This window comes from Scyliorhinus canicula, chromosome 4 (assembly GCF_902713615.1).
Source record: "Scyliorhinus canicula chromosome 4, sScyCan1.1, whole genome shotgun sequence".
Taxonomy (NCBI): domain Eukaryota; kingdom Metazoa; phylum Chordata; class Chondrichthyes; order Carcharhiniformes; family Scyliorhinidae; genus Scyliorhinus; species Scyliorhinus canicula.
The window spans coordinates 124,994,520-125,018,458 of NC_052149.1; the positions used below are offsets into that span (position 1 = coordinate 124,994,520).

At 46.5% G+C, this 23,939-nt stretch overlaps 1 protein-coding gene across 5 annotated transcripts in view; it reads left to right on the forward strand.

The window, feature by feature from the left end:
- cep350 (centrosomal protein 350) overlaps positions 1 to 23,939 on the forward strand; it is a 248,859-nt gene that overhangs the window by 62,812 nt on the left and 162,108 nt on the right. For all 5 annotated transcript variants that reach the window (XM_038795159.1, XM_038795161.1, XM_038795162.1 and 2 more), the window contains exon 8: positions 7,274 to 7,387. In XM_038795159.1, coding sequence (XP_038651087.1) covers positions 7,274 to 7,387 — 114 coding nt within the window. The remainder of the gene's footprint in view (positions 1 to 7,273; positions 7,388 to 23,939) is intronic.

Here is a 23,939-nt window from a genome sequence, read left to right on the forward strand (position 1 = left end):
TTTCACAGTAACTTCATTACAGTGTTAATATAAGCCTACTTATTACAATACATATTATTATATGGAATTCACTTCCAGGGTTTGTCATTGAGGCAAAACAATTTGAGCTGGATGGAGGAAAGGGGGTTGAAAAGGATCTCAGTAAGAAGTCTTACAACACCAGGTTAAAGTCCAACAGGTTTGTTTCAAACACGAGCTTTTGGAGCGCAGCTCCTTCCTCAGGTGAAAAGGATCTGGGATTGGGGATGAGGAGTAAATGTGACTAGACTTTTTTGCCCATGAGAGTAAATGTCGACACAAACTAGTTGGGCTGAATGGGCTTTTTCCGTCTTTTAGTTTTATGTATTTCAGTGAACCTAATCTTCACCTTGTGGTGATATGCCTGTAGATGATATTGTATATAGTCAGTGGTGAGACCTCCAACCAGCAGGTGGCGGTACAGATCCACCATGAGGTCTTGAGACAGTGGTCATGTGACCAGGCACTCAGCTATAACTGAGGGCAGATCTGGGGATCCAGAGAAGGTTGTGAGACGTACATGAGGACAGTCGTGCATGGGGGTAGTTCCACGGGCGTATAATGAAACTCTCATGATAACGCGCTCTGTATCTGATTGTTACCGTACCGCGTGTGTATTAATACAACCCTGGTTTGGACAAGTCACAAGTTGTTCTGTGGATTTCTCGCTAGACAGCGAACACCGAACACAACACACCTGATGTCAGAGTGTGCAATTTCCAGTAGGGAGGATAGCTAATTGTTTTATTTCCTTCCCTAGCTTCAATCTGCAGAGGTCAGTTAGAGAGCAGTAAACTGAGCTCCAGAACCACGGAATTAACTTCCTGGCTTGTACAGCTGAGGGCAACACTCTGGAGTGGTGTTACACCTTGGGCTATTTGGGTTTTTTCACCTGTCGCTAATTCTTTGCTTTGTACCAAGACAGTTTCTTCCTGTTAAAGGTGACTTTTTACATATAGCTCTGCCAGTTTTTGGAGCTGCTAATCCTGTTGTAATGTTGTATCAGAAAACCTGAACTTCAGTCAGTGACTGCAGTGTTCCTATATGGGTGAGAGGCTGGCTTGGTGTATGTACAATGGATGTGCAAATCAATTAATTCTGTAGAATTCGGAATATGGAAATTAGAGACTAGTTTAGTGCTATATTGCAAAAGTCTAATTATTTCCCACCTTGACCATCTGTCATTACCTGGCAAATGTTTTGTGGGGAGATATGTCTGTGATAGTAAATGGCTGTTTCTTTAGACAAATGGGGAAATGGTAAATTAACCTCAAACCACTTAACTGTAAGAGGCATCCTTTTCATGAAGTTGTGCGGTGTATCTGCACTGCAACTGTGGAGAACACTGCTGCATAATATGAAACCAGTGTTTAGTTATTATGCTGGTCCCTGTGGGTGGATCTTGTCTTTAATTGGCGTTTTTAAATAAAATTTCCCCAGTTCAGATCTCTTGATCTTCTCCGAGTGCTCTTCCCCAAGTGCTCTTCCAGTGTGGCTTGTGACTGGTCCCGAGTCAGTGAATCAGAGCCTGGGGACCTGCACTTCTTCCATCCCCTTGTAGAGATGCATTTACTTGCAACGTAACAGCTAAAATCTAGAAGCCACTGTACAATAAATTCTGGTACCATTTGCAGTATCTGGTGCACAGATAACTTTTTGCAACCAGCTGGCCTTTGGTGTCTCTGGATGTTGGATGGGAAAGGTTTTGGAACTCCATTCCTGATTTGTTATGCCCAATCACTATTCTCTTGCTGGACATGGTTTGAAAGTGAGATTGGAATTATGATGTTTCCCCCAGCCCACAGTGAACTAACTGGTTGATAGTAATGAAAAAGGCAAACATGCTGGAAATCTGAAATAAAAGCAGTTGATCAAAGCAGCATCTGCAGAGAGCAAAAAACAGACCCCACCAAAAGCTCAGAAGAATAGTTGCCTTTGGGAGGACAGTGCAAAGCTGATACAATGGAACTGTGCCCTAATACCGTCTGCATATTTAGGATGGGCAGTGGGCATAACTCCTTTCAGAATCTGTATCACTTTCTGCACAGGAACTGTCCCACTTTTGTTCTTCCTTGAAACTAGTTCACTGACACGCATACACTTTAAACACAAATACTTTAGCAATGGCTCTGGGTAATTAAATTATCGATGTATGATTTTCATCAGAAAGAAGATTGGATCAAGATGTTCCTAAGAGTTTTAAAGCTGCACGGACAATAGTGCTTCCTAATCTTGAGTGCTCCATTCCTGTTTCTCACAAGGGGAGGGGAGAGTACCTTCGTCCAATCATTAAAATCTGGTACTTTGGGCCATGGACTATCACTGATTTGTGATGCCTTTTGAAAAATCAGATTTGGTGGGAGTGCCTTCAGATTGGAGCATCAAAATTTGTCAGTGCACTGAGTTTTTTGTACCGAGCCCCACAGGGAGCATAATGAGACAGTGGGACTTGCACGCCATGGTTAGAGAAATTTAAACAGCTCCCTATCCCTCCGAGTGAGGTTGTAGGAACTGGCCATGTGGAGTACAGCTGATGGAAGGAGGGATGGAGTGTCTCTGGAAACTCACATGGTGGTAAGCATTTTAAAACAATTTTTAAAAATCTCTAGTTCCTCTGGATCAACCAATTTTTGTTCTTGTATTGGGTACTGTGGCGCTGAAATAATCCTAGAATGCATACAATACTGAAGGAGGCCATTCGACCCTTCCAGTCTCCACCACTTTATTTCCATAACCCCACTTAGCCTTTTGACAGTGGGAGGAAACCGGAACACCTGGAGGAAACCCACATAGATACTGGGAGAACATGCAAAAACCCCACACTGTCACCCAATGCTGGAATTGAACCCAGCTCCCTGGCGCTTTGAGGCAGTAGTGCTAACCATTGTGCCTACATGCTGCCCTATATCCTAAAGTTACTGATGTATTTCACTCTAAGTACATCAAACACCTAAAACAATTATGTAAAAATATTTTTTCAAAAAGGAAGAACTTTCACTTCATTTTACCCATTCCAGCTTCTTCACGCCAAAATATTGTGGATGCTGTAAATCTAAAATAAAAACAAATGATGCTGGAAATACTCAGCATGCCAGGCAGTTTCTTTGGAGAGACAAATAGAATTATGTTTCCAGTCGAGATAATCGCCATCAGATGAGCAGTTCTGACGAAAAGTCAACTTGACCTGAACCGTTAATTCTTTGTCTCCAGAGATGCTGACTGACCTGCTGAGCATTTCCAGCACTTTTTGTTTGTATTCCTTTGCTGTTTTCTTTGCTTGCTCTGGCTCCCTGCTTCCAATTTGTTTAAACTGGAAAAGATTTTTTAAACCAAAAAATATATTTTTTAATTTTCTGGCTTGAGGCCTGTCAATAATATAGAATAAATCTAGAGTACTGCCTCAAACTGCACTGCAGCAGTAAGGCGAGACGCAACTCTAAACTGCTCAACAAAAGCAGAATCTTGACAGAAAAATCAATAAATGCCACATATTGGGTATAATGGAAGCTATAATCTTGGGAAATTGGAGGCTTTCTCTTTCCGGTGAGCTAAGATGCGATTGAGGCTAGATTTGTCAGGTTGGGATATAGCTGGCTCAAACTTTCACTAGAAAATTGCGCGAGAAGAAGACAATACTGCATTTATTTGAGTTAAGTACTCCATTTAAGACTGGCAGAATGTGTTTGTTTTACAGTGATGCCATCACTGCTTTGTACTTCTGATAGAACTGTGATTTGCAATAAGGGTTTATTATGTTAGTGGCTGTAAGTGGATCCTACAATTGAACTAATTTGCTAATCTGTGTTATTTTGCAAATCAGCCATGGGCTCAGGCCTGAAGTAAAATGTTGATACATGTATTTTGGATTCAGTAACTGATTGCACTAGTGGGGCAGCAACGCCTTGGAGGGAGAACGTTATTCAGAATGGGTGGCATATTTTCCCATCTTTGGGTTGGATTGAAATTGCACCCCAACCATTTGCAGTGGAGCTGCGTCAGAGGACTAGTGTCTGCAATTTCATGTCATTGGAAGCAATCAGCAGAGAGGGATAGCCAAGAAATTATTGAAATAATTTATGGAAAAATACTGCAATAATTTGACTAGCCTGTAAATACTAGTTATTGTCCCCTTTAAGCAATTGTACTAACTTTTCACATTCAACTGATATTTTTACACTCGTTCATTTTACATTCCATCTTCATGCAGCTTTGATCAGAGTCTTGAGGGGAAAGCTAAAAATAGCTTTTTCAGAACTGGTGCTAAACATAGGAATGTAGGAATTGGCTTGTGTAATTGGACCAAGGCTTTGAGAGTGAAAGTGGGACAAGGAAACAAATGATTTGCTGCAGTTTCAGTGCTAATTTCATAAGGTTTCTGCAAGTATTAATCTAGTTCACATTAAGCCTTTAACGACTTCAATTGTTTCTCCAGAAGAACCACCGTCATCATGCCTCCAGGCAGTGGAGCTAGAATATTAGTGGGATTGTTATATGTCAAAAGCTACCAGTTTGGCTTTTCTGATAGCTTAGCATGTGTTTTTTTTAAATAAACATTTTATTGAGGTATTTTTGGAATAGAAACAACAACAAAATAGACAAGATACATGAAACCATAAACATTGTGCAAAAACCATTAACCTTTCGTACAGGTCCCACCCTTATTACCCCTTTACTCTAACCTAAACTCCTCCTCCTCTCTCTTCTCTCTCCCCCCCCCAACCGCCTGCTGACGATTAATTCTCCGCAAGGAAGTCGACAAACGGTTGCCACCTGTGAACCCTAACAATGAACCTCTCAAGGCAAACTTAATTTTCTCCATACAGAGAAAGCAAGCCATGTCCGATAGCCATGTCTCTGACTTTGGGGGCTTTGAGTCCCTCCATGCCAAAAGTATCTGTCTCCGGGCTACCAGGAAAGCAAAGGCCAGAATGTCTGCCTCTTTCTCCTCCCGGATTCCCGGGTCTTCCGACACCCCGAAAATCGCCACCTCTGGACCCAGCACCGCCCTTGTTTTTAAAACCTTGCACATGACGTCCGCAAATGCCTGCCAAAATCCCCTAAGCTTTGGGCATGTCCAAAACATGTGGACATGGTTCGCCGGTCCTCCCGCACACTTTGCACACCTGTCCTCCACCCCAAAGAATCTGCTCATCCAGGCCGCTGTCATGTGAGCCCGGTGACTGACCTTAAATTGTATCAGGCTGAGCCTGGCACATGTTGCGGACGCGTTGACTCTACTCAGCGCGTCTGCCCATAAACCATCCTCTATCTCGCCTCCCAGCTCCTCCTCCCACTTGCGCTTCAGCTCCTCGGTCTGTGTCTCCTCCGACCCCATAAGCTCCTTATATATGTCCGAGACACTCCCCTCCCCTACCCACCCTCTGGAAATTACCCTGTCCTGAATCCCCCTCAACAGTAGGAGCAGGAAGGTTGTCACCTGTTTACGAAGGAAGTCCCGCACCTGCAGATAACTGAATTTGTTTCCCCTCACCAGCCCAAACTTTTCCTCCAACGCCCTTGTACTCGGAAGCTCCCCTCTATGAACACATCCCCCATCCTCTCGATCCCTGCTCTCCACCATATCTAGAACCTCCCGTCCATACTCCCCGGGGCAAACTGGTGGTTATGACAAATTGGGGCCCAGACCGATGCTCCCACTGCTCCCACATGCTGCCTCCACTGGCCCCAAACTCTCGCCACCACCACGGGGCTGGTGGAGTACCGCGCTGGTGGGAGCGGCAGAGGTGTAGTTACCAACGCCCCCAAACTGGTGCCTTTACAAGAAGCCGCCTCCATCCGCACCCACACCTCCCCATCCCCCACTACCCACTTACTGATAGCTTAGCATGTTTACACAGCTGAACAAGCCAGACATCGGTTCAATCCTTGCTCACAGCTAACTAGGTATTAACCATCCGTGGCATGGGCTGTAAAACCTCCTTACTATCCCTTATCAAACAGGTGAAATTTAGCCAGTGTTCTCACTGGTCCTTTATCCAGTGGGAGGTTTCTATGCATGGACTTCAAATGAGGAGGTCATTATAGTGTTGAGTTGATAATTTTGACTGGGGAAAAGAATTAGGAAGTGTGACATTTACCTCTTTCTGCACCCCTCCTTCCCCTCCCCAAGCCAGTAAATCCTGATGACCCTTTTATGTTGTTTAATAGTTTATGGTGCTGGATCATCCTATTTACACTGTGTTGAATTTGGCAGTGGAAGGACAGCTGAATTGAAAGCAGCTGCATATGTTGCACAAGCATTCCTGTCCTGTATTGGCTCAGAAGTTGGACTGCCATGGCTGTGCACATGATGATCGACCCAATGGGAACTGCAGCTGCCGAGATCTATTTTAGTTGTTCAGTGGTGACAGTTTTAATGAGGAGCCCAGTAAACTGCCTCTTGTTGGTGATACTGTAGTGCCTCTAGAAGGGTTTTGAGTGCTTTACACTAATTGCTTTGGGAGCATGTTGGCTGTTGGATGCTGTATGAAAGAGTACAAGAGTTTTTAAAATCTGTTGAAATTTTTTGTTTTTGCACAAAAAGGGTTGAAATTATCTGTATGGAGCTTGTGCAAGTTGCCCATTTGTGGGAATAGTAAGAATTCAGCATCCACAGTTACAGGAAACTAGTTGCACTTCTGTTCTTGCTGTCCATTGTAAGCATACTGTTGATTTTGATCAAATTGTACGGAAGCGAAGGAAGCCGTTGGGTCCATTGAATCTGTTCTGGCTCTTCAAAGAACAATCAAATTCACATATCCATACAATTGCTCCAAGTACTTATCCAATTCCCTATTGTAGACTTCCAGTGACATATTTGTTGCATTTTAAAAATCTATATATTTTGATCGTGTTACCTCTGGTTCTTTTGCTAATCAGCTTAAACCCATGCCCTCTGGTTATCAACACTTCAGCCTTTGGAAATAGTTATCTTTATTTACTCTATCTAAACCATTCATGATTTTAAACAGCTCGAGCAAATCTCTTAATCTTCTCTGCTATCAGGGGAGCAACCCCAACTTCTCTGTCTATCCATATAACTAACTCATCCCTGTAACTGTTGTGCGAAATGTTTTCTGTAAATGTCAATTGATCTGATTGTACATGATGCTTCAAAACAATTGTTGATTCCAATAAAATTATAAAGTGTGCCAGTTATGTAGGTTGATTGAAATAAGTTGGAACTGCATGCAAGCATACTATATCGTGTGCATGCGATATATTATGATGGACCTTTGTTCTATTTTGTTGACAGAGAGTAGTAAGGTGAAGGAAACTGCATGTGAAAAAACCAAAGAGAAGAAAATCACCAAACCTTTGCGAAAGGTGCAGAAAATAGCTAGATCGCCGAGCCCTGACACCAAACCAAGTGAGTGAGCCACATTTTCTGTTTAAAGGCACTATATAACATCTGTGCTCTTTGCAGACCATATATACTTGGGTGTAAAGCAAAAATTTCATTTTTCTGAGCCCTAATTTTATACAGGAACAAAATGGAACTTGTAAAATGGCACACGGCCTTGTCCTCCACAGATATTTTAAATCTTTTCACTCTGACTCATCATTGTACAAACAAGCTTTAAGAACAAGAAACAAAACATTGATTACAGATGAAAAAATTTGATTATAAAACCATACTCCTTTACTTCCTCTCTTAGCTTAACAATTACACATTGGTTTTAAATAGTCACGTCAGCACACAAAGTCCATTTTTAAAACACACATTGGCTGTGGTCAAACACATACTCACTGTGAACCCAAGTTAGTGTCTGTGGATTTCCTCGGAGTCTCCCCTGATGATTGTCACACGAGAGTTTCCTAATTGGTAATGGAATTGGTAATGGGTTGAAGGGTTATGGAGAACAGACAGGACGCAGGAGTAAAGGCTCGGATAAGATCAGCCATGATCGAATGGAGGAGCAGGCTTGATGGACCAAATGGCTTAATTCTGCTCCTTACCACCCAGATTCAATGGGCACACGGTTGGATCTGGTACTTCTGAATTTGGCGGGGAGTGTGCAGACGTACAGGAGAGACATCACCACTTGAACTGAGAGAATATTTTTTTAAATATACATTTGGAGTACACTATTTTTATCCAATTAAGGGGCAATTTAGCGTGGCCAGTCCACCTACCCTGCACATGTTTGGGTTGTGGGGGTGAAACCCAGCAGACATGAGGGGAATGTTCAAACTCCAAACGGACAGTGATCCAGGGCCGGAATCGAACCTAGGTCCTCGGCAAAAATGCTAACCACTACGCCACTGTGCCACCCCCGCCTTGACTACTTTTACACACTTGAGGTCCAGCCACTAATTCCCACAGGTATATTAATTCATGTTCCAAAGGCTGCAGACCAATCTCACAAACCTGAAAATCACTTTAGAGTCTTTCTGGCGTCTTGGCCTTCCTCTGAACACTCTACCTTGACTGAACAGTCCTCTCGTACCTTTAACCTCCAAACATTGGAAACCTCTCTTCATTTCTCGAGCTTCCTTAAGTAGCAGTCCATTAGATTTCTGGCAATGGCTTTCTTAACCATTAGTTCATTATATGGTTTCTCTTCTAGCAAAGCTGAGAGAGAGATTCTCTCTATAGCTATCTGTCCATAACTGCTGTAGCTTCCGTCTGGAACTAAAGAACAAAGGGAAGTTTTTTCCCTCTTAGAAGGGCTTCTAGTGGCCAAGCAATTATATTTACTCTTCACATTGTAGCTCTCTCTATCACAGTTGGAACTTAACCAACCCCCACACGCAAACACCTTTGTGCAACGTGAATCCAGCTATAGGTCCCTTCCAAGCACAGAACTAAACCCACTGAAAGCTATACTTCATCTTTAATGTTTACCAATACAAATATGAATCCCTTAAAACTACCATTGTTTTCCCAGCAGTATTATAAATTATCGAGCCAGTTTAAATTGCATGCCCTGCATTGTAAAATTTTTTTGTAGGTTTAATCTGTTGACGTGCCAAATTGTTCCCTTTTTAAGGTTATTTACCATTTTTGTGCATTCATTCTCTCCCTTCGCTGTCTGTTTTCAACCATTGATTTGCTGATATTGTCCAGACTTTCTTTTGGAAAGAGTTTAATTCTCTGGACTGGGTGACTCTCTGAACTACGTTAGGCACTTATGAGTTCTGCATCCAAATCCAGTTCAGCTGCTTCTTTCTGACTGTCAAAGTTTAACGGAAAATTAATTTGAGACACTGTTGTTCTGAGTGGGCACTGGTTGAAAAGCTGTCCCTAACTCAGTGCTTGACCATGAAGGCTGGAGTTGGAAATTAAGGTCGTATTGTTGCGACTGGGGCTGTTCTTGGGTTGAAGGGCATGTTATTAAAAGTAAAGTGTAGGGAGCAACACTCAAAAGTTTATCTGTGCTGCCCTTGACATTGGCTGCATGGTGCTAACGTTTGGTCCCTACAAATTGGGAGTATTGTAGAACAGACATCTTTAAAAAAAAAATTAAAAAAATTATTAAACTTTCTCATTCTGAGCGCTCTTGTTGTCTACTGTTAAGATACCAATTAAACTATTTTTTGATATTGTATTCAAATGACACTTTAGATCATCAGATTCTGAAGTCCATTTGACTAAGGGGTATGTGCCCAGCTTTTGACAGTAGATGGGAGCAGAGAATAGTGGTCTCGAGAGGCACATGGATGGGTTAACTCCGGTTGGTAGATAAGGTGACATTGAATATTGGTAATATTGGCAGGAATGTATAGGAGAATAAGTGATGATGTAATTCCTCCAGGACTTGCCCCTAAATTCAAATCTGCGGAGATGTGGTAAATCAAAGAGTAGAGACCAGACAAAATAGAGAGCTATTAATATGGCAAATGATAAACAGACCCTGACCAGAGGGGACAGAGGACAAATCTAAAGGTAAGACAGCAGCAGATAAGGCTGGAGGGTACAAAAATAATAAAAGGACAAAATTGAACACTTGTATCTGTATTCATGTAGCATTAGCATTCACGCAGTATTTGTAACAAAACAGAAGGGAAATAGGTGGATGAACTGTACTTTGATTTGCAGAACGCATTTGACAAGGTGCCACATCAGATGTTACTGTTGAAAATAAAAGCATAAGGCATAGTTGGTAACATATTGGCATGGATAGAAGATTGACTAGCCAACAGGAAACAGGCATAAATGGATCATTTTCTGGTTGGCAGGATTAATGAGTGGTATGCCACAAAAATCAGCGCTGGCACCTCTACTTTTTATAATTTACATAAATGACTTGATAACCTTTATTGGTGTCATAAATAGGCTTGCATTAACACCGCAATGAAGTTACTGTGAAACGTCCCTAATCGCCACACTCCGGCGCCTGTTTGGGTACACTGAGGAAGAATTCTGAATGTCCAATTCACCTAAAAAGCACTTCTTTCGGGACTTGGGGAGGAAACTGACGCAGACACAGGGAAAGCGTGCCGACTCCGCACAGTGACCCAAACCGGAAATCTAACCCGGGTCCCTGGTGCTATGAAGCAACAGTGCTAACCACTTATTGTGCTGAAGGGACCGAATATATGGTTGCTAAATTTGATTATAGCGCAAAGATAAATGAGAAAGCAAATTGTATGGAGGACATAAGGAGGCAGCAAAGGAACATAGATCGGTTAAGTGAGTGGGCAAAGATCTGGGAAATGGAGTACAATGTGGGAAAATGTGAAATGGTTTATTTTGTTTGGAAGAATAAAGAAGCATATTATCTTAATGGTTGAGAGATTGCAGAGCCCTGAGATGCAAAGGGGCCTGGATGTCCAAGTGCATGAATCAGAAAAGGTTAGTATTCAGCACAACAAGCGATTAGAAAAGCTAATAGAAAGCTATGGTTTGTTGCGAGGGGAATTGATTACAAAAGCTGTGAGGCTCTGTTTCAGTTATACAGGACCTTGGTGAGACTACTGGAGTACTGTCTCCTTAATTAAGGAAGATTAATTAAGGAGACAAATTAATTCGGACACTAATTCCTGGAATGGGCAGGTTGTTTTATGAGGAAACGTTGGACAGACGAGGCTTGTATCCGCTGGATTAAGAGATGACTTGATTGAAACATTTAAGCTCCTGATGATTCTTGACTGGGTGGAAGTGGAAAGGATGTTTCCTCTTGTTGGAGAATCTTGAACTAGGGGTCACTGTTTAAAATTAAGCGGTCATCCATTTAAGAATGAGTTGAGAAATATATTCTTTGAGTCTTTGGAACTCTGCTTCTACCATACCTTGAAGAAGAGTGTCTTTGAATATTTTGGAGGCAGAGCTAGATACTTAATTAACAAGGGGATGAAAGGTTCTTGGGGGTAGGCAGGAGTGAGGAGTTGAGGTTACAATCGGGTCAGCCATTATCATCTTGGCTTAAGGGGCCGAGTGGCCTACTTCTAATTTGTATGTAAAAGTCCAACCTGTGTCTGTTAGTTGTGAAAAATGTTGCATCAATGCAAGTTGGTTTTTACATTCCATTATTCCAGCCCCTCTGGGCTGTGGATTTTCTATCCGAGTATAATTGCTGTTGGGAGTACCTGTCTGGAAAACCTGTGTCCAAATTCTTAGCTTTCCAGAGCATTGAGGTGGCATTATGCTACAGCAGCTCTGCCAGTGCAGCATGATGAATATTATGCTGGTTAATATGTGCAGCAAGCCTCAGGGAGCTGCTCCTGATTCCTGTGCTTATTCCTTATATTTAGCTCAGGGTCTTTTAAAGTAACCTCACTGAGGCAAACCTGCAAGGCTTGCAGTCTGTGAGCTAAATATAGCAAAAAAAGGTTGCCGCACTAGTCATCTGAAGTCTTCTGATGTCTTTCCTTTGTGCAGAGGCTATTGGGGGGGGGGGGGGGGGGGGGGGGGGGGGGGGGGGGGGGGGTGGCGATTTGCTGCATTGCCTCAGCACTTCCTATTAATAGCTTCACAGCTGACAGAAAGTAAGCAGATGATTCTGCTTTCAACAGCTTTGTGCTCTTGGCTCTGCTAATTACATGCAGAATACTCATTATTTGTGGTGACCATTGATGTCGCACATTAGGTGATTGCTTTAGTTCTTAGCCTATCTAATATCTGAAATAATTGTTGGTGGTCTGGAATGACCCCACCCCATAATCTGCATGCCACTCTCCACCCTTGGCGCAGCCCAGCCTTGCAGTTGCCAGAATTCAACATCCTGGTCTGTCAGGAGAGAGAGTAACGCAGAGCACTGTTTGGGTGGGGTGAGTTCAGCATTGGTGCAAGCATTGTCAGCATGTTGTAGTTAGCTGAATTACGTCTCCGCTTGACTCACCAGTAACATGGTTGTCTCTGAGTCAGAAGGATGTTGGTTTAGGCCCCACTCCAGGACACAGGTGTACAATATAGGCTGACTCGGAAATATGCTGCTGAAGGAGCGCTGGTGGCAGCTCTCAGACATGACGTGAATCTACAGCCCCTTTCAGTTCAGATGGACCTAGAAAAAAACCACTAATATTATGTAGCACTTTGGATTATTTTATTGCTTTAAAGGCACTATTTAAATCTAAGTTGCATTTGATGAAGACGTGAGTTCGCCAGGTGTCCTGAATAATGTTGCCCCTCAACCCACACTATGGAAAATCTGGTTCACTGATCATCCACCTTGCTATTCTTTGTCAGACGATGCTGTGCTCAAATTGCTGTTCCTTTTGCTGACACAACAATAACTACATTTCAAAAGTAGTTTGTTGATTGTGTTCTTTGGGACATCCTATGGGTGCTATAGAAATGCGAGGGAGCCTGTGTTCTCAAATAATTTTTAAAAATAATCTTTTTACTCTCCTCATTTTCCACATTTTCATCAAATATACAAAAAACTAAAAAAATCAACAATAACAAATACAGTACCAATCCCCCAAACAGCATCCCCTTCAATATACAAACCCAACCATCACCCATACTTTCCAAGTAAAAAACAAATGAATATTAGCCAACATCCTGTAGACAATACACAAAACCAACAATAACCACCCTCCTCCCCAATGTTTGATGACAACCAATTCTTGAAAGTGCATGATAAACAATCCCTATGAATTGCAGAACCCTTCCTTCATCCCCTCAGCTCAAACTTCACCTTCTTGAGAGTCAATAATTCCAGTAGATCCCCCCCCCCCTTCCAAGTCAAGGCACAGGGCGGAGGAGCTGACCTCTACCGCAACAGGACCCGTCTTCGGGCAATCAGTGAGGCGAAGACTAAAACATTTGCCTCCAGGGCCGGCAGCCCTGGCTGGTCTGACACCCCAAAATGGCTTTTAGAAGCCCTGGCTCCAAGCTTGCGTGTACTACCCACAAGATCACCTTGAAAGCCTCCCTCCAATATTTCTCCAGCTTTGGGCAGTACCAAAACATATGAACGTGGTTTGCGGTGCTCCTCCCACAGCGCTCACATACATTCTCCACCCCCTCAACAAGTCGGCTGATCCTCGCCCTCGTGAGGTGTGCCCTATACACGACCTTCAGCCGTATCAGCCCCAATCTTGCACACGAGGTTGAGGCGTTCACCTTCCAGAGCACCTCATACCAGAGACTGTCTTCCCGATTCCCCCCCAACTCCTCCTCCCGATTGGCTTTAATCCCTTCCAAGGATATCCTGTCCTCCCGTAGAATTCCTCCCATAGAGGTAGCATGGTGGCATAGTGGTTAGCACTATGGCTTTACAGCTCCAGGGTCCCAGGTTCGATTATTCCCGGCTTGCGTCACTGTCTGTGCAGAGTCTGCACTTTCTCCCCGTGTCTGCCTGGGTTTCCTCCCACAAGTCCCGAAGATGTGCTATTAGGTAACTTGGACATTCTGAATTCTCTCTCTGTGTACCTGAATAGACTCAGAAATGTGGTGACCAGGGGCTTTTCACAGTAACTTCATTGCAGTGATAATGTATGCCTACTTGTGACAATAAAGATGATTATTATAGATCGCCGACACCCCCTCCTTTGCCTGTTCCTCCTGCCATCAGTACCTCTTACAGAAACGAAGGTACCGGCACTATCGGGAAGCTCTGGACCTCCTAGCAAAGTCCTGGAGCTGCAGGTACCTAAACCCTTCCCCCTACCCCAGTCCATTTTTTCCCCCCAACTCTTCCAACCTGGCAAAACGTCCCCCCAGGAACAGCTCTTTTAATATCCTGGCTCCCCTCTCCTCCCGTCTCCGAAATCTCCCGTCCAAATTTCCTGGATTAAACCTATGTTTCCCGCTAATCAGCATCTCCTCTGACCCCGCCCCCAGCTTAAAGTGCTGCCTCAACTGCCTCCAAATCTTCAGCATTGCAGCCACCAGCGGACTACCAGAGTATGAACCCGGGGCCATCGGGAGTGGCGCTGTTGCCAACGCTCTCAGCCCCGACCCCCTGCACAAACTCTCCTCCCTGTCACCAGCAAATAAATGAGGTAATCAGCTTACCACTTCCTTGAAAAACGTTTTCGGTAAAAAGATCGGCAGGCACTGAAATAAAAACAAAAATCGCGGCAACACATTCATTTTTTTTTATTTTAAAAATGTTTTTAAGGTATTTGAAAATTTTCAAACAGAATTTTTACATAACCAATAACAGAAAAATAAAAGGAAAATATTTAACAAAGCTAGGTGGCTGTTATCATTATACAAAAAGAGAATATACATTAAATAAACAGTCCCCCCCCCGGATTGCTGTTGCTGCTGACATTTTAACGCTCTCCTAGAAAGTCAAGGAACGGTTGCCACCGCCGGGCGAATCTCTCAAGGCAAACTTCATTCTCTCAAGACTAAGAAACCCAGCTATGTCACTAATCCAGGTCTCCACGCTCGGGAGTTTCGAGTCTCTCCACATTAACAAGATCCGTCTTCGGGCTACCAGGGAGGCAAAGGCCAAAACCTTGGCCTCTTTCGTTTCCTGCACTCCCAGATCCTCTGACACCCCAAAGATCGCTATTCCTGGACTCGGCTTAACCCGTGTGTCCAAAATCCTGGACATTGCCCTTGCAAAGCCCTGCCAGAAATGTTTAAGCACCGGGCATGCCCAGAACATATGGACATGGTTCGCTGGACTCGCTGAACATCTCGCACAGCTGTCCTCAACTCCAAAGAACTTGCTCATTCTTGTCGTCGTCATGTGTGCCCGATGTACCACCTTAAACTGAATTAAGCTGAGCCTGGCACATGATGAGGAGGAATTTACCCTGCCCAGGGCATCAGCCCACAGGCCCTCATCTAGCTCCTCACCCAGCTCCTCCTCCCACTTGCCCTTTAGTTCCTCCACTGGGGCTTCCTCCGCCTCCTGCAGTTCTTGGTAGATGTCCGACATCTTTCCCTCTCCTACCCAGATGCCAGACACCACCCTGTCCTGAATCCTACGAGGGGGTAGCAACGGAAATGTCCCCACCTGTTTTTTTTGAGAAAGTTGAGAACTTGGGGCAGGCTGAATTTCTCCTCCAGCGCCTTCAAGTTGGGGAAAGTCCCATCTATGAACAGGTCCCCCATCCTTTTAATGCCTGCCCTGTGCCAGCTTTGAAACCCCACTTCTATCTTGCCCGGAACAAATCTATGATTATTCTATATCGGGGTCCAAACTGAGGCCCCCTCCTCCTTCCTGTACCTTCTCCACTGACCCCAGACCCTCAGCGCCGCCGTCACCATTGGGCTTGTGTATCGTGCCGGCGGGAACGGCAGCGGTGCCGTTACTAGTGCCCCGAGGCTGGTGCCTTTGCATGATGCCGCCTCTAGTCGCCCCCACGCCGACCACGCCTCCATTACCCATTTCCTAATCATGGCTACATTAGCCGCCCAGTAGTAGCTACAGAAGTTCGGAAGCACCAACCCCCCGCGCTCCAACAGTCTTTTAACTCGCGGGGTCTTGTTGGCCCACACAAATCCCGTGATAATCCTGTTCACCCGCTTGAAGAATGATTTGGGGATGAAGATGGGAAGGCACTGGAAAATGAACAGGAATCTGGGGAGGACCGTCATTTTCACGGTCTGCACCCTTCCCGCCAGGGAAAGCGGGAGCATGTCTCACCTTTTAAAGTCTCCCTCCACCTGCTCCACAAGCCGAGATAGATAGATTGAGCCTGTGTAGGGCATTCCAGTTCCTGGTCACCTGTATACCTAGGTAACGAAAGCTCCTCTCCACCATCTTGAGCGGGAGCTCTCCCAGTCTCCTCCTGACCCTAGCGTGGATTACAAACAGCTCACTTTTCCCCACTTTCAACTTGTACCCCGAGAAGCTCCCAAAGTCTCTTGGGATCCGCATGACCTTCCTCATCCTCTCTAGCGGGTCCGAAATATACAATAGCAGGTCGTCTGCGTAAAGCGAAACCGTGACGCGACTTTTCGTCTGGCGTCACTTCGTCCAACGTCACTTCGTCCACGTCTTTTGGTCCTACGTCTTTTTGCCCGCACGTCTTTTGGTCCTACGTCTTTTTGTCCGATAATTTTTTTGTCCAAAGACTTTTTGTCCAATTGTAAATAAACTCCTTAGAAAACAAGGTACAATATCTTTGTGTATAAAGCACAAAACTATAACGAGCCTCGTTAAAGGATTATTACCGTTCTCTTTCCTTTAACGAGCCTCGTTAAAGGATAGTTATTACCGTTCTCTTTCCGTTCAGTTGTAAATGTAAATACCATTTTTTATAAATACATCTTTCCACTGTATTTTACTTATATTTTATCAATAAAATTCTCATAATAAATCATTAGTTCTATGAATCTATCATTGAAGATATTATACCTTGTTTTCTACGGAGTTTATTTACAATTGGACAAGAAGTCGTTGGACAAAAAAAACATCGGACAAAAAGATGTAGGACCAAAAGACGTGCGGACAAAAAGACGTAGGACCAAAAGACGTGGACGAAGTGACGTTGGACGAAGTGACGTCGGACGAAAAGACATAGCACCAAGCGAAACCCCCCCCGCCCGACCAGCCCCCTCCAGTTCCTTGAAGTCCTCAGCGCTATGGCCAATGGCTCAATTGCCAGGGCAAATAGTAGCGGGGATAGGGGCCACCCCTGCCTCGTCCCTTGGGTGCAGCCTAAAATACTCCGACCTCAGCCGGTTTGTGGATAAACTTGCTACGGGGGCCTGATACAGTAGCTTGATCCACCCTATGAATCCCTCACCAAATCCAAACCTACATAACACTTCCCACAGGTACTCCCATTCCACCTGCTCAAAGGCTTTCTCTGCATCTATTGCAGCTACTACTGCGTCCCCTCCTTCTGAGAGCACCAAGATAATGTTTAGGAGCCTCCTCACATTTGTGTTCAATTGCCTGCCCTTGACGAAACCCGTCTGATCCTCATCAATCACTCCCCGGACACAGTCCTCTATTCTAGTAGCCAAAATTTTAGCCAGCAGTTTGGCATCCACGTTCGGGAGCGATATCGGCCTGTGGGACCCACATTGAAGCGGATCTTTCTCCCTCTTCAGGATGAGCGAGATAGAAGCCTGCGACATCGTCGGGGGGAGGGTTCCTCTCTCCTTAGCCTTGTTAAAGGTTCTTAGCAGGAGTGGGCTCAGCAGCTCCGAGAATTTCTTGTAGAATTCTACAGGGAAGCCGTCTGGTCTCGGGACCTTGCCCGACTGCATACTTTCTGGGCCCTTAACTATCTCTTCCAACTCAATCGGGGCCCCCAGTCCCTCCACCCATGGAACCTCAATTGGTTCATAAATTGCTTCATCCCTTCCCCTCCCACCGGGGGCTCAGACTCGTACAGTTTACAATAAAACTCCTTGAAGACTTTGTTGATCTTCTCTGGGCCCAAAACCGTGTTACATGCCTTATCCCTATCTCCCTGGCCGCCTCTCTCCTGCGAAGTTGGTGCGCCAGCATCCTACTTGCTTTCTCCCCATACTCCTAGACTGCCCCTTTCACCTTCCTCAGCTGTGCCTCTGCCTTCCCAGTGGTCAGGAGATCAAACTCCGCCTGCAGTCTCCGCTGCTCCTTTAGCAGCCCCTCCTTGGGGGTCTCCGCATACTTCCTGTCTACTCTGAGTATCTCTCCCACCACCAGCGCCTTCTCCGCCCTCTCCCTCTTCTCTATGGACCTAATAGAAATTAACTCCCCTCTAATAACTGCCTTCATGGCCTCCCAGACCGTTCTTGCTGTTACCTCCCCTGTATCGTTTGTTGACATATAGTTTTGGATGTTCCTCCTTATCCTTATGGTGCTGGTTTAGCACACTGGGCTAAATCGCTGGCTTTTAAAGCAGACCAAGGCAGGCCAGCAGCACGGTTCAATTCCCGTATCAGCCTCCCCGGACAGGGGCCGGAATGTGGCGACTAGGGGCTTTTCACAGTAACTTCATTGAAGCCTACTCGTGACAATAAGCGATTTTCATTTAATTTCATTATCCGCCCGCACACCTCTTCATCCGCTAGCAGTCCCACATCCAGTCTCCAGAGAGGGCGCTGCCCTCCCTCCGCCCCTAGTCGCAAGTTCACCCAGTGCGGGGCATGGTCTGAGACCGCAATGGCTGAATACTCGACCCCCTCCACCCTTGGGATTAACGCCCTGCTCAATACAAAAACGTCAACCCGAGAGTACACTTTGTGAACGTGGGAGAAAAAAAGAGAACTCCTTCGCCCTTGGCCGCGCGAATCTCCATGGGTCCACAGTTCGGGGCATAGACGTTCACGAACCCCACCCGGACCCCGTACAGCTTGCCATTCACCACCCCCTTCTCCGCCACAATACTCACTGCCTCGAATGCCACCCGTTTGCTAACCAGAATTGCTACCCCCCTGGTCTTCGAGTCTAGCCCCGAATGGAATATCTGGCCTACCCATCCCCTCCTCAACCTCGTTTGATCAGCGAGTTTTAAATGCGTCTCCTGTAACATGGCTACGTCCGCCTTTAATCCCTTTAAGTGCGAGAACACGTGGGCCCTCTTGACCGGCCCATTCAAATCCCTCACATTACACGTGATCAGCCTGGATGGGACGTTACCCCGCCCCCTGAAAAAAAAAACCAAAAAAGGAAAAGCGAACAACTTAAATTCTACTACCAATCTTACATTAGGCCAACACCCGGTTACACATCCCCACCAGGGCGTTTCACCCACGTGCAGCTGTCCTTTAGTTCGAGTCCAGCTTTTCCCACGCTTCGTCCGGCGTATAGAAGTAGTGGTGTCTGTCCTGGTACGTTACCCAAAGCCTCGCCGGATGCAGCGGCCTGAACTTCACCCCTTTGTTTTGGAGGATCGCCTTAGTCCGGTTGAATCCTGCACGCCTCTTAGCCAATTCAGGTCCCAGGTCCTGGCATATACGAGTCTCGCAGTTCTCCCACTTACTGTTCCACTTACTGTTCCGCTCTTTCTTTGCCCAACGCAAGATGCGCTCCCTGTCTGTGAAGCGGTGGAACCTTATCACCATCGCCCTTGGTGTTCGTTCGCCCTAGGCATCCTCGTGAGGACTCAGCGCCCCGTCCAGTTCCAAGTGCAGCGAGAAGGTCCCCGCGCCCATCAGCGTCACCAGCGCTCACAAATGCGCTCGCGTCCGCCCCTTCCGCACCCTCAGTGAGGCCCAGAATTTGCAGGTTTTGTCTCCTAGACCTATATTCGAGGTCATCCAGTCTCTCCTGCCATCTCTTGTGCAGGGCCTCATGCGCCTCCACCCTGACCGCCAGTCCCAGGATCACATCCTCGTTGTCAGATACCTTTCTCTCCACCTCTTTGATCGCCTTCTCTTGCACCTTCTGAGTCTCCACCATCCTTTCCATAGAGGCCTTCGTAGGGGCCAGCATCTCCGTCTTCAGCTCTGCAAAGCAGCTTCTTAGGAATTCCTGCTGCTCTCACGACCACTGGGCCCACGCTGCTTGGTCCACATTGGCTGCCATTTTGGCTTCACGGAACCGTTCCGCTCGCTTCCCCTCAATCGCTTTCTTGACGGCCCCACTCCTGGTCCCCTCCATGCAGCAGTGAGGGGAACCTCTCCAGCGTCTCTTGCCACGCCAGGAATCACCGCCGAAATGCCGCTACAGCTCCGTTAAAGGGCCCAAATGTCCGATCTCGGCGGGAGCTGCCGTGTGCGCGACTTATTCAGACATGCCGCTACCGGAGGTCTGCCAGCCAATCTTCTCACACCTCAACCGTACAACAACAATCTCTTCCCCCCCCCCCCCCCCCCCCCCCCCCCCCCCCCCCCCAAACCCTCTTAAGGCAAACTTTATTTTCTCAAGACTGAGAAACCCAGCCATGTCACTAACCCAGGTCTCTACACTTGGGGGCTTTGAGTCCCTCCATATTAATTAGATCCAGCTCCGGGCTACCAGGGAGGCAAAGGCCAGAACGTTGGCCTCTTTCATCCCCTGAACTCCCAGATCTTCCGATACTCAAAAGATCGCCACCTGTGGACTCGGCACTGTGTTTTTAGCACCGTGGACATTGACTTAGCAAAACCCTGCCAAAAGCCTCTAAGCTTCGGGCATGCCCAAAACACGTGGACATGATTTGCTGGGCTTCCCGGGCACCTTGCACACCTGTCCTCTTCCCCCGAAAAACATGCTCATCCTAGCCACTGTCATGTGTGCCCGGTGGACTACCTTAAATTGTATCAGGCTGAGCCTGGCGCACGATGAGGAGGTATTAACCCTGCTTAGGGCATCCGCCCATAGACCCGCCTCTATCTCCCCTCCTAGCTCATTCCTCCCACTTACCCTTAAGCTCCTCCAGCGGAGTTTCCTCCACCTCCGAAAGCTCCTGGTAAATATCCGATACCTCCCCCTCTCCCACCCAGGTACTGGAGACTACTCTGTCCTGTATCCCCCGTGGCAGCAGCTGCGGAAAGGCCGGCACCTGTTTTCTCAGGAAGCCTCGCACCTGCAAATACCCTGCTGGGAATTTAAATTTATCCTCCAGAGCTTTCAAGCTGGGAAAGCTCCCATCAATACATAGATCCCCCATCCTTTTAATTTCTGCCCTCTGCCAACTCCAGAACCCGCAATCTAGCCTACCCGGTACAAATTGTTATAAATCGGGACCAAATCGATGCTCCCTCCACTCTCTTATATCTCCTCCACTGCCCCCAGATCCTCAGAGCACTGAAAGACAAACAGAAATCTGGGGAGGACCGTCATTTTCACGGTCTGTACCCTCCCCGCCAGTGTTAACGGGAGCATGTCCCATCGCTTAAAGTCCCCTTCCAATTGTTCTACCAAGCGGGATAGGTTTAACTTGTGTAGTACCTCCCATTTCCGGGCCACCTGGATTCCCAGGTATTGAAAGCTTTTCCCTACCATTCTAAGCGGCAGCTCTCCCAGTCTCTTCTCCTGCCCTCTTGCCTGGATCGCAAAGATCTTGCTTTTCCCCATGTTCAATTTATACCCTGAAAAATTGCCAAATTCCCCCAAGATTCGCATTACTTCCCCCATCCCCTCCAATGGGTCCAAAATGTAGAAGAGCAGGTCATCTGCGCAGAGACCTGGTGCTCCACCTCCGCCCCGAACCAGCCCTTTCCAGTTCCTAGAGACTCTTAACGCCATGGCCAATGGCTCTATGGGCAGAGCAAGCAGTAACGGGGAGAGAGGGCACCCTTGCCTCGTCCCTCGGTGCAGTTCAAAACACCCCGACCTCAGCTGGTTTGTATGCACGCTCGCTACTGGTGCCTGATAGAGCAACCTCACCCAGTCAATAAAGCCCTCACCAAACACAAACCTTCCCAGCACCTCCTACAGGTAATCCCATTCCACCCGATCAAAAGCCTTCCACGCATCCATCGCTACCACCACCTCCACCTCCTCTCCTTCTGAGGGCATCATAATAACATAATAACACGAAGAAGTCTTCGAACATTGGCCTTGAGTTGCCTGCCCTTAACAAATCCCGTCTGGTCTTCCCCTATCACCCCCGGGACACAGTCCTCTATCCTTGTGGCCAATATCTTAGCCAGCAGTTTGGCGTACACATTCAGTGGAGAAATCGGCCTCCATGATCCGCATTGCTCCGGATCCTTCTCCTGTTTCAAGATCAATGAAATCGAGGCCTGCTATATTGTTGGGTGGAGGACTCCCTTCTCGGGTGCTTCATTAAATGTCCTCACCAGCAGTGGGCTCAATATCTCTGAAAAGATCTTATAGAATTCGACAGGGTAGTCGTCAGGCTCCGGGGCCTTGCCCGACTGCATGCCCTCCAGCCCCATGATTATTTACTCAATCTCAGTTGGGGCTCCCAGCCGCCCCATCAGGTCCTCCTCCACCCTTGGGAACCTCAACTGATCCAGAAATTGCCTCATCCTCTCCACCCCAGCCGGGAGTTCCGACTCATATAATTTACTATAGAAGCCCTTAAACACCTCGTTCACCCGCGCTGGGTCCAGGACAGTATTACCGTCTCTACTCTACCTATCTCCCTGGCCACCTCTCTTTTCCTGAGCTGGTGTGCCAACATTCTACTTGCCTTTTCCCTGTACTCGTAGATCGCCCCCCCCCTTGCCTTCCTCAACTGTTTCACTGCTTTCCCTGTGGTCAACAGCCCAAACTCCACCTGTAACCTCCGCTGCTCCCTCAGTAGCCCCGCGTCCAGGGCCTCCGAGTATCTCCTGTCCACCTGGAGTATCTCCTCCAGTAATCTATCCCTCTCTGCCCGTTCCACCTTTTCTCTGTGGGCTCGAATTGAGACTAATTCCCCTCTGACTACTGCCTTCAAAGCTTCCTGTTGCTGCAGAGACCTCCCCCGTATCATTTGTTTCCAGGTAGTTCTGGATGGACTTTTTAACCTGCCTACAGACCGCCTCGTCCGCTAACAACCGCACATCCAGTCTCCTCAGCAGCCATTGCCCTCCATGCTAACCCGTAGATTCATCCAGTGTGGGGCATGATCTGACACTGCAATTCCCGAGTACTCCGTAGCCACCACCTTCGGTATTAATGCCCTGCTCAGAACAAAAAAGTCGACGCGAGAGTATACCTTGTGGACATATGGAAAAAAAAAGGAAAACTCCTTCGTCCTCGGCCGTGCAAACCTCCATTTCCATTGCCGCAGCCGGCCTCCTCCGTGTCCTGGATTTTGACCAGTCCAATTCGGGATCAGTGACTGTGTTAAAGTCTCCTCCCATGACCAGGTTATGTGACTCCAAGTCTGGGATCTTACCTAACACCAGCCTCATAAATTCCACGTCGTCCCACTTCGGAGCATATATGTTAACAAGTACCACTCGCACCGCCTCCAGCTTCCCACTCACCATTATGTACCTACCCCTCCTTGTCTGACACAATTCTCCCTGCCTCTAATGCCACACGCTTGCTGATCGATCGCTACCCCTCTGTGTTTTTCTAGCATTTTCTGTTTTTATTTCAGATTTCCAGGATCCACGGTAGTTGGCTACCATTTAAATAATACTCTGCCATTTTGCTTTTCCGTCCAAAGTAGGTAACTGAGCATTTATCCACATTATACTGCGTCTTTCATGTATTTGGCCACTCACTTGACTTGTTTAAATCAGCCTGAAGCCTCTTAACATCCTCCTCAATACTCATTCCCACAAGGTTTCCTGTCATAAGCAAATATGGAAACATAACTTTTGGTTCCCTCATCCAAATCGTTGATGTATATTGTGAGTAAATAGGGCCCAAGCACTGTTCCCTGCAGCACCCCACTCGTCATTCCCTACCACTTCGAAATAGACCCATTTATTCCTACTCTGTGTTCACGATCTGCTAACCAATCGCCAATCCATGCCATAATGTTATCCCCAATCTCATGCTCTTTAATTTTTCACACTAACCTCTTATGTGGGACTTTATCAAAAGCTTTCTGAAAATTCAAATACACCATATCCACTGGTTCATCCTTATCTATTCTGCTGGTTATGTCCTCAAAAAAATCCTCCTCTGCTAAAACCATCCTCTGCTATTTATAAAGGGGCTGGTTTAGCACAGGGCTAAATCGCTGGCTTTGACAGCAGACCAAGGCAGGCCAGCAGCACGGTTCAATTCCCGTAC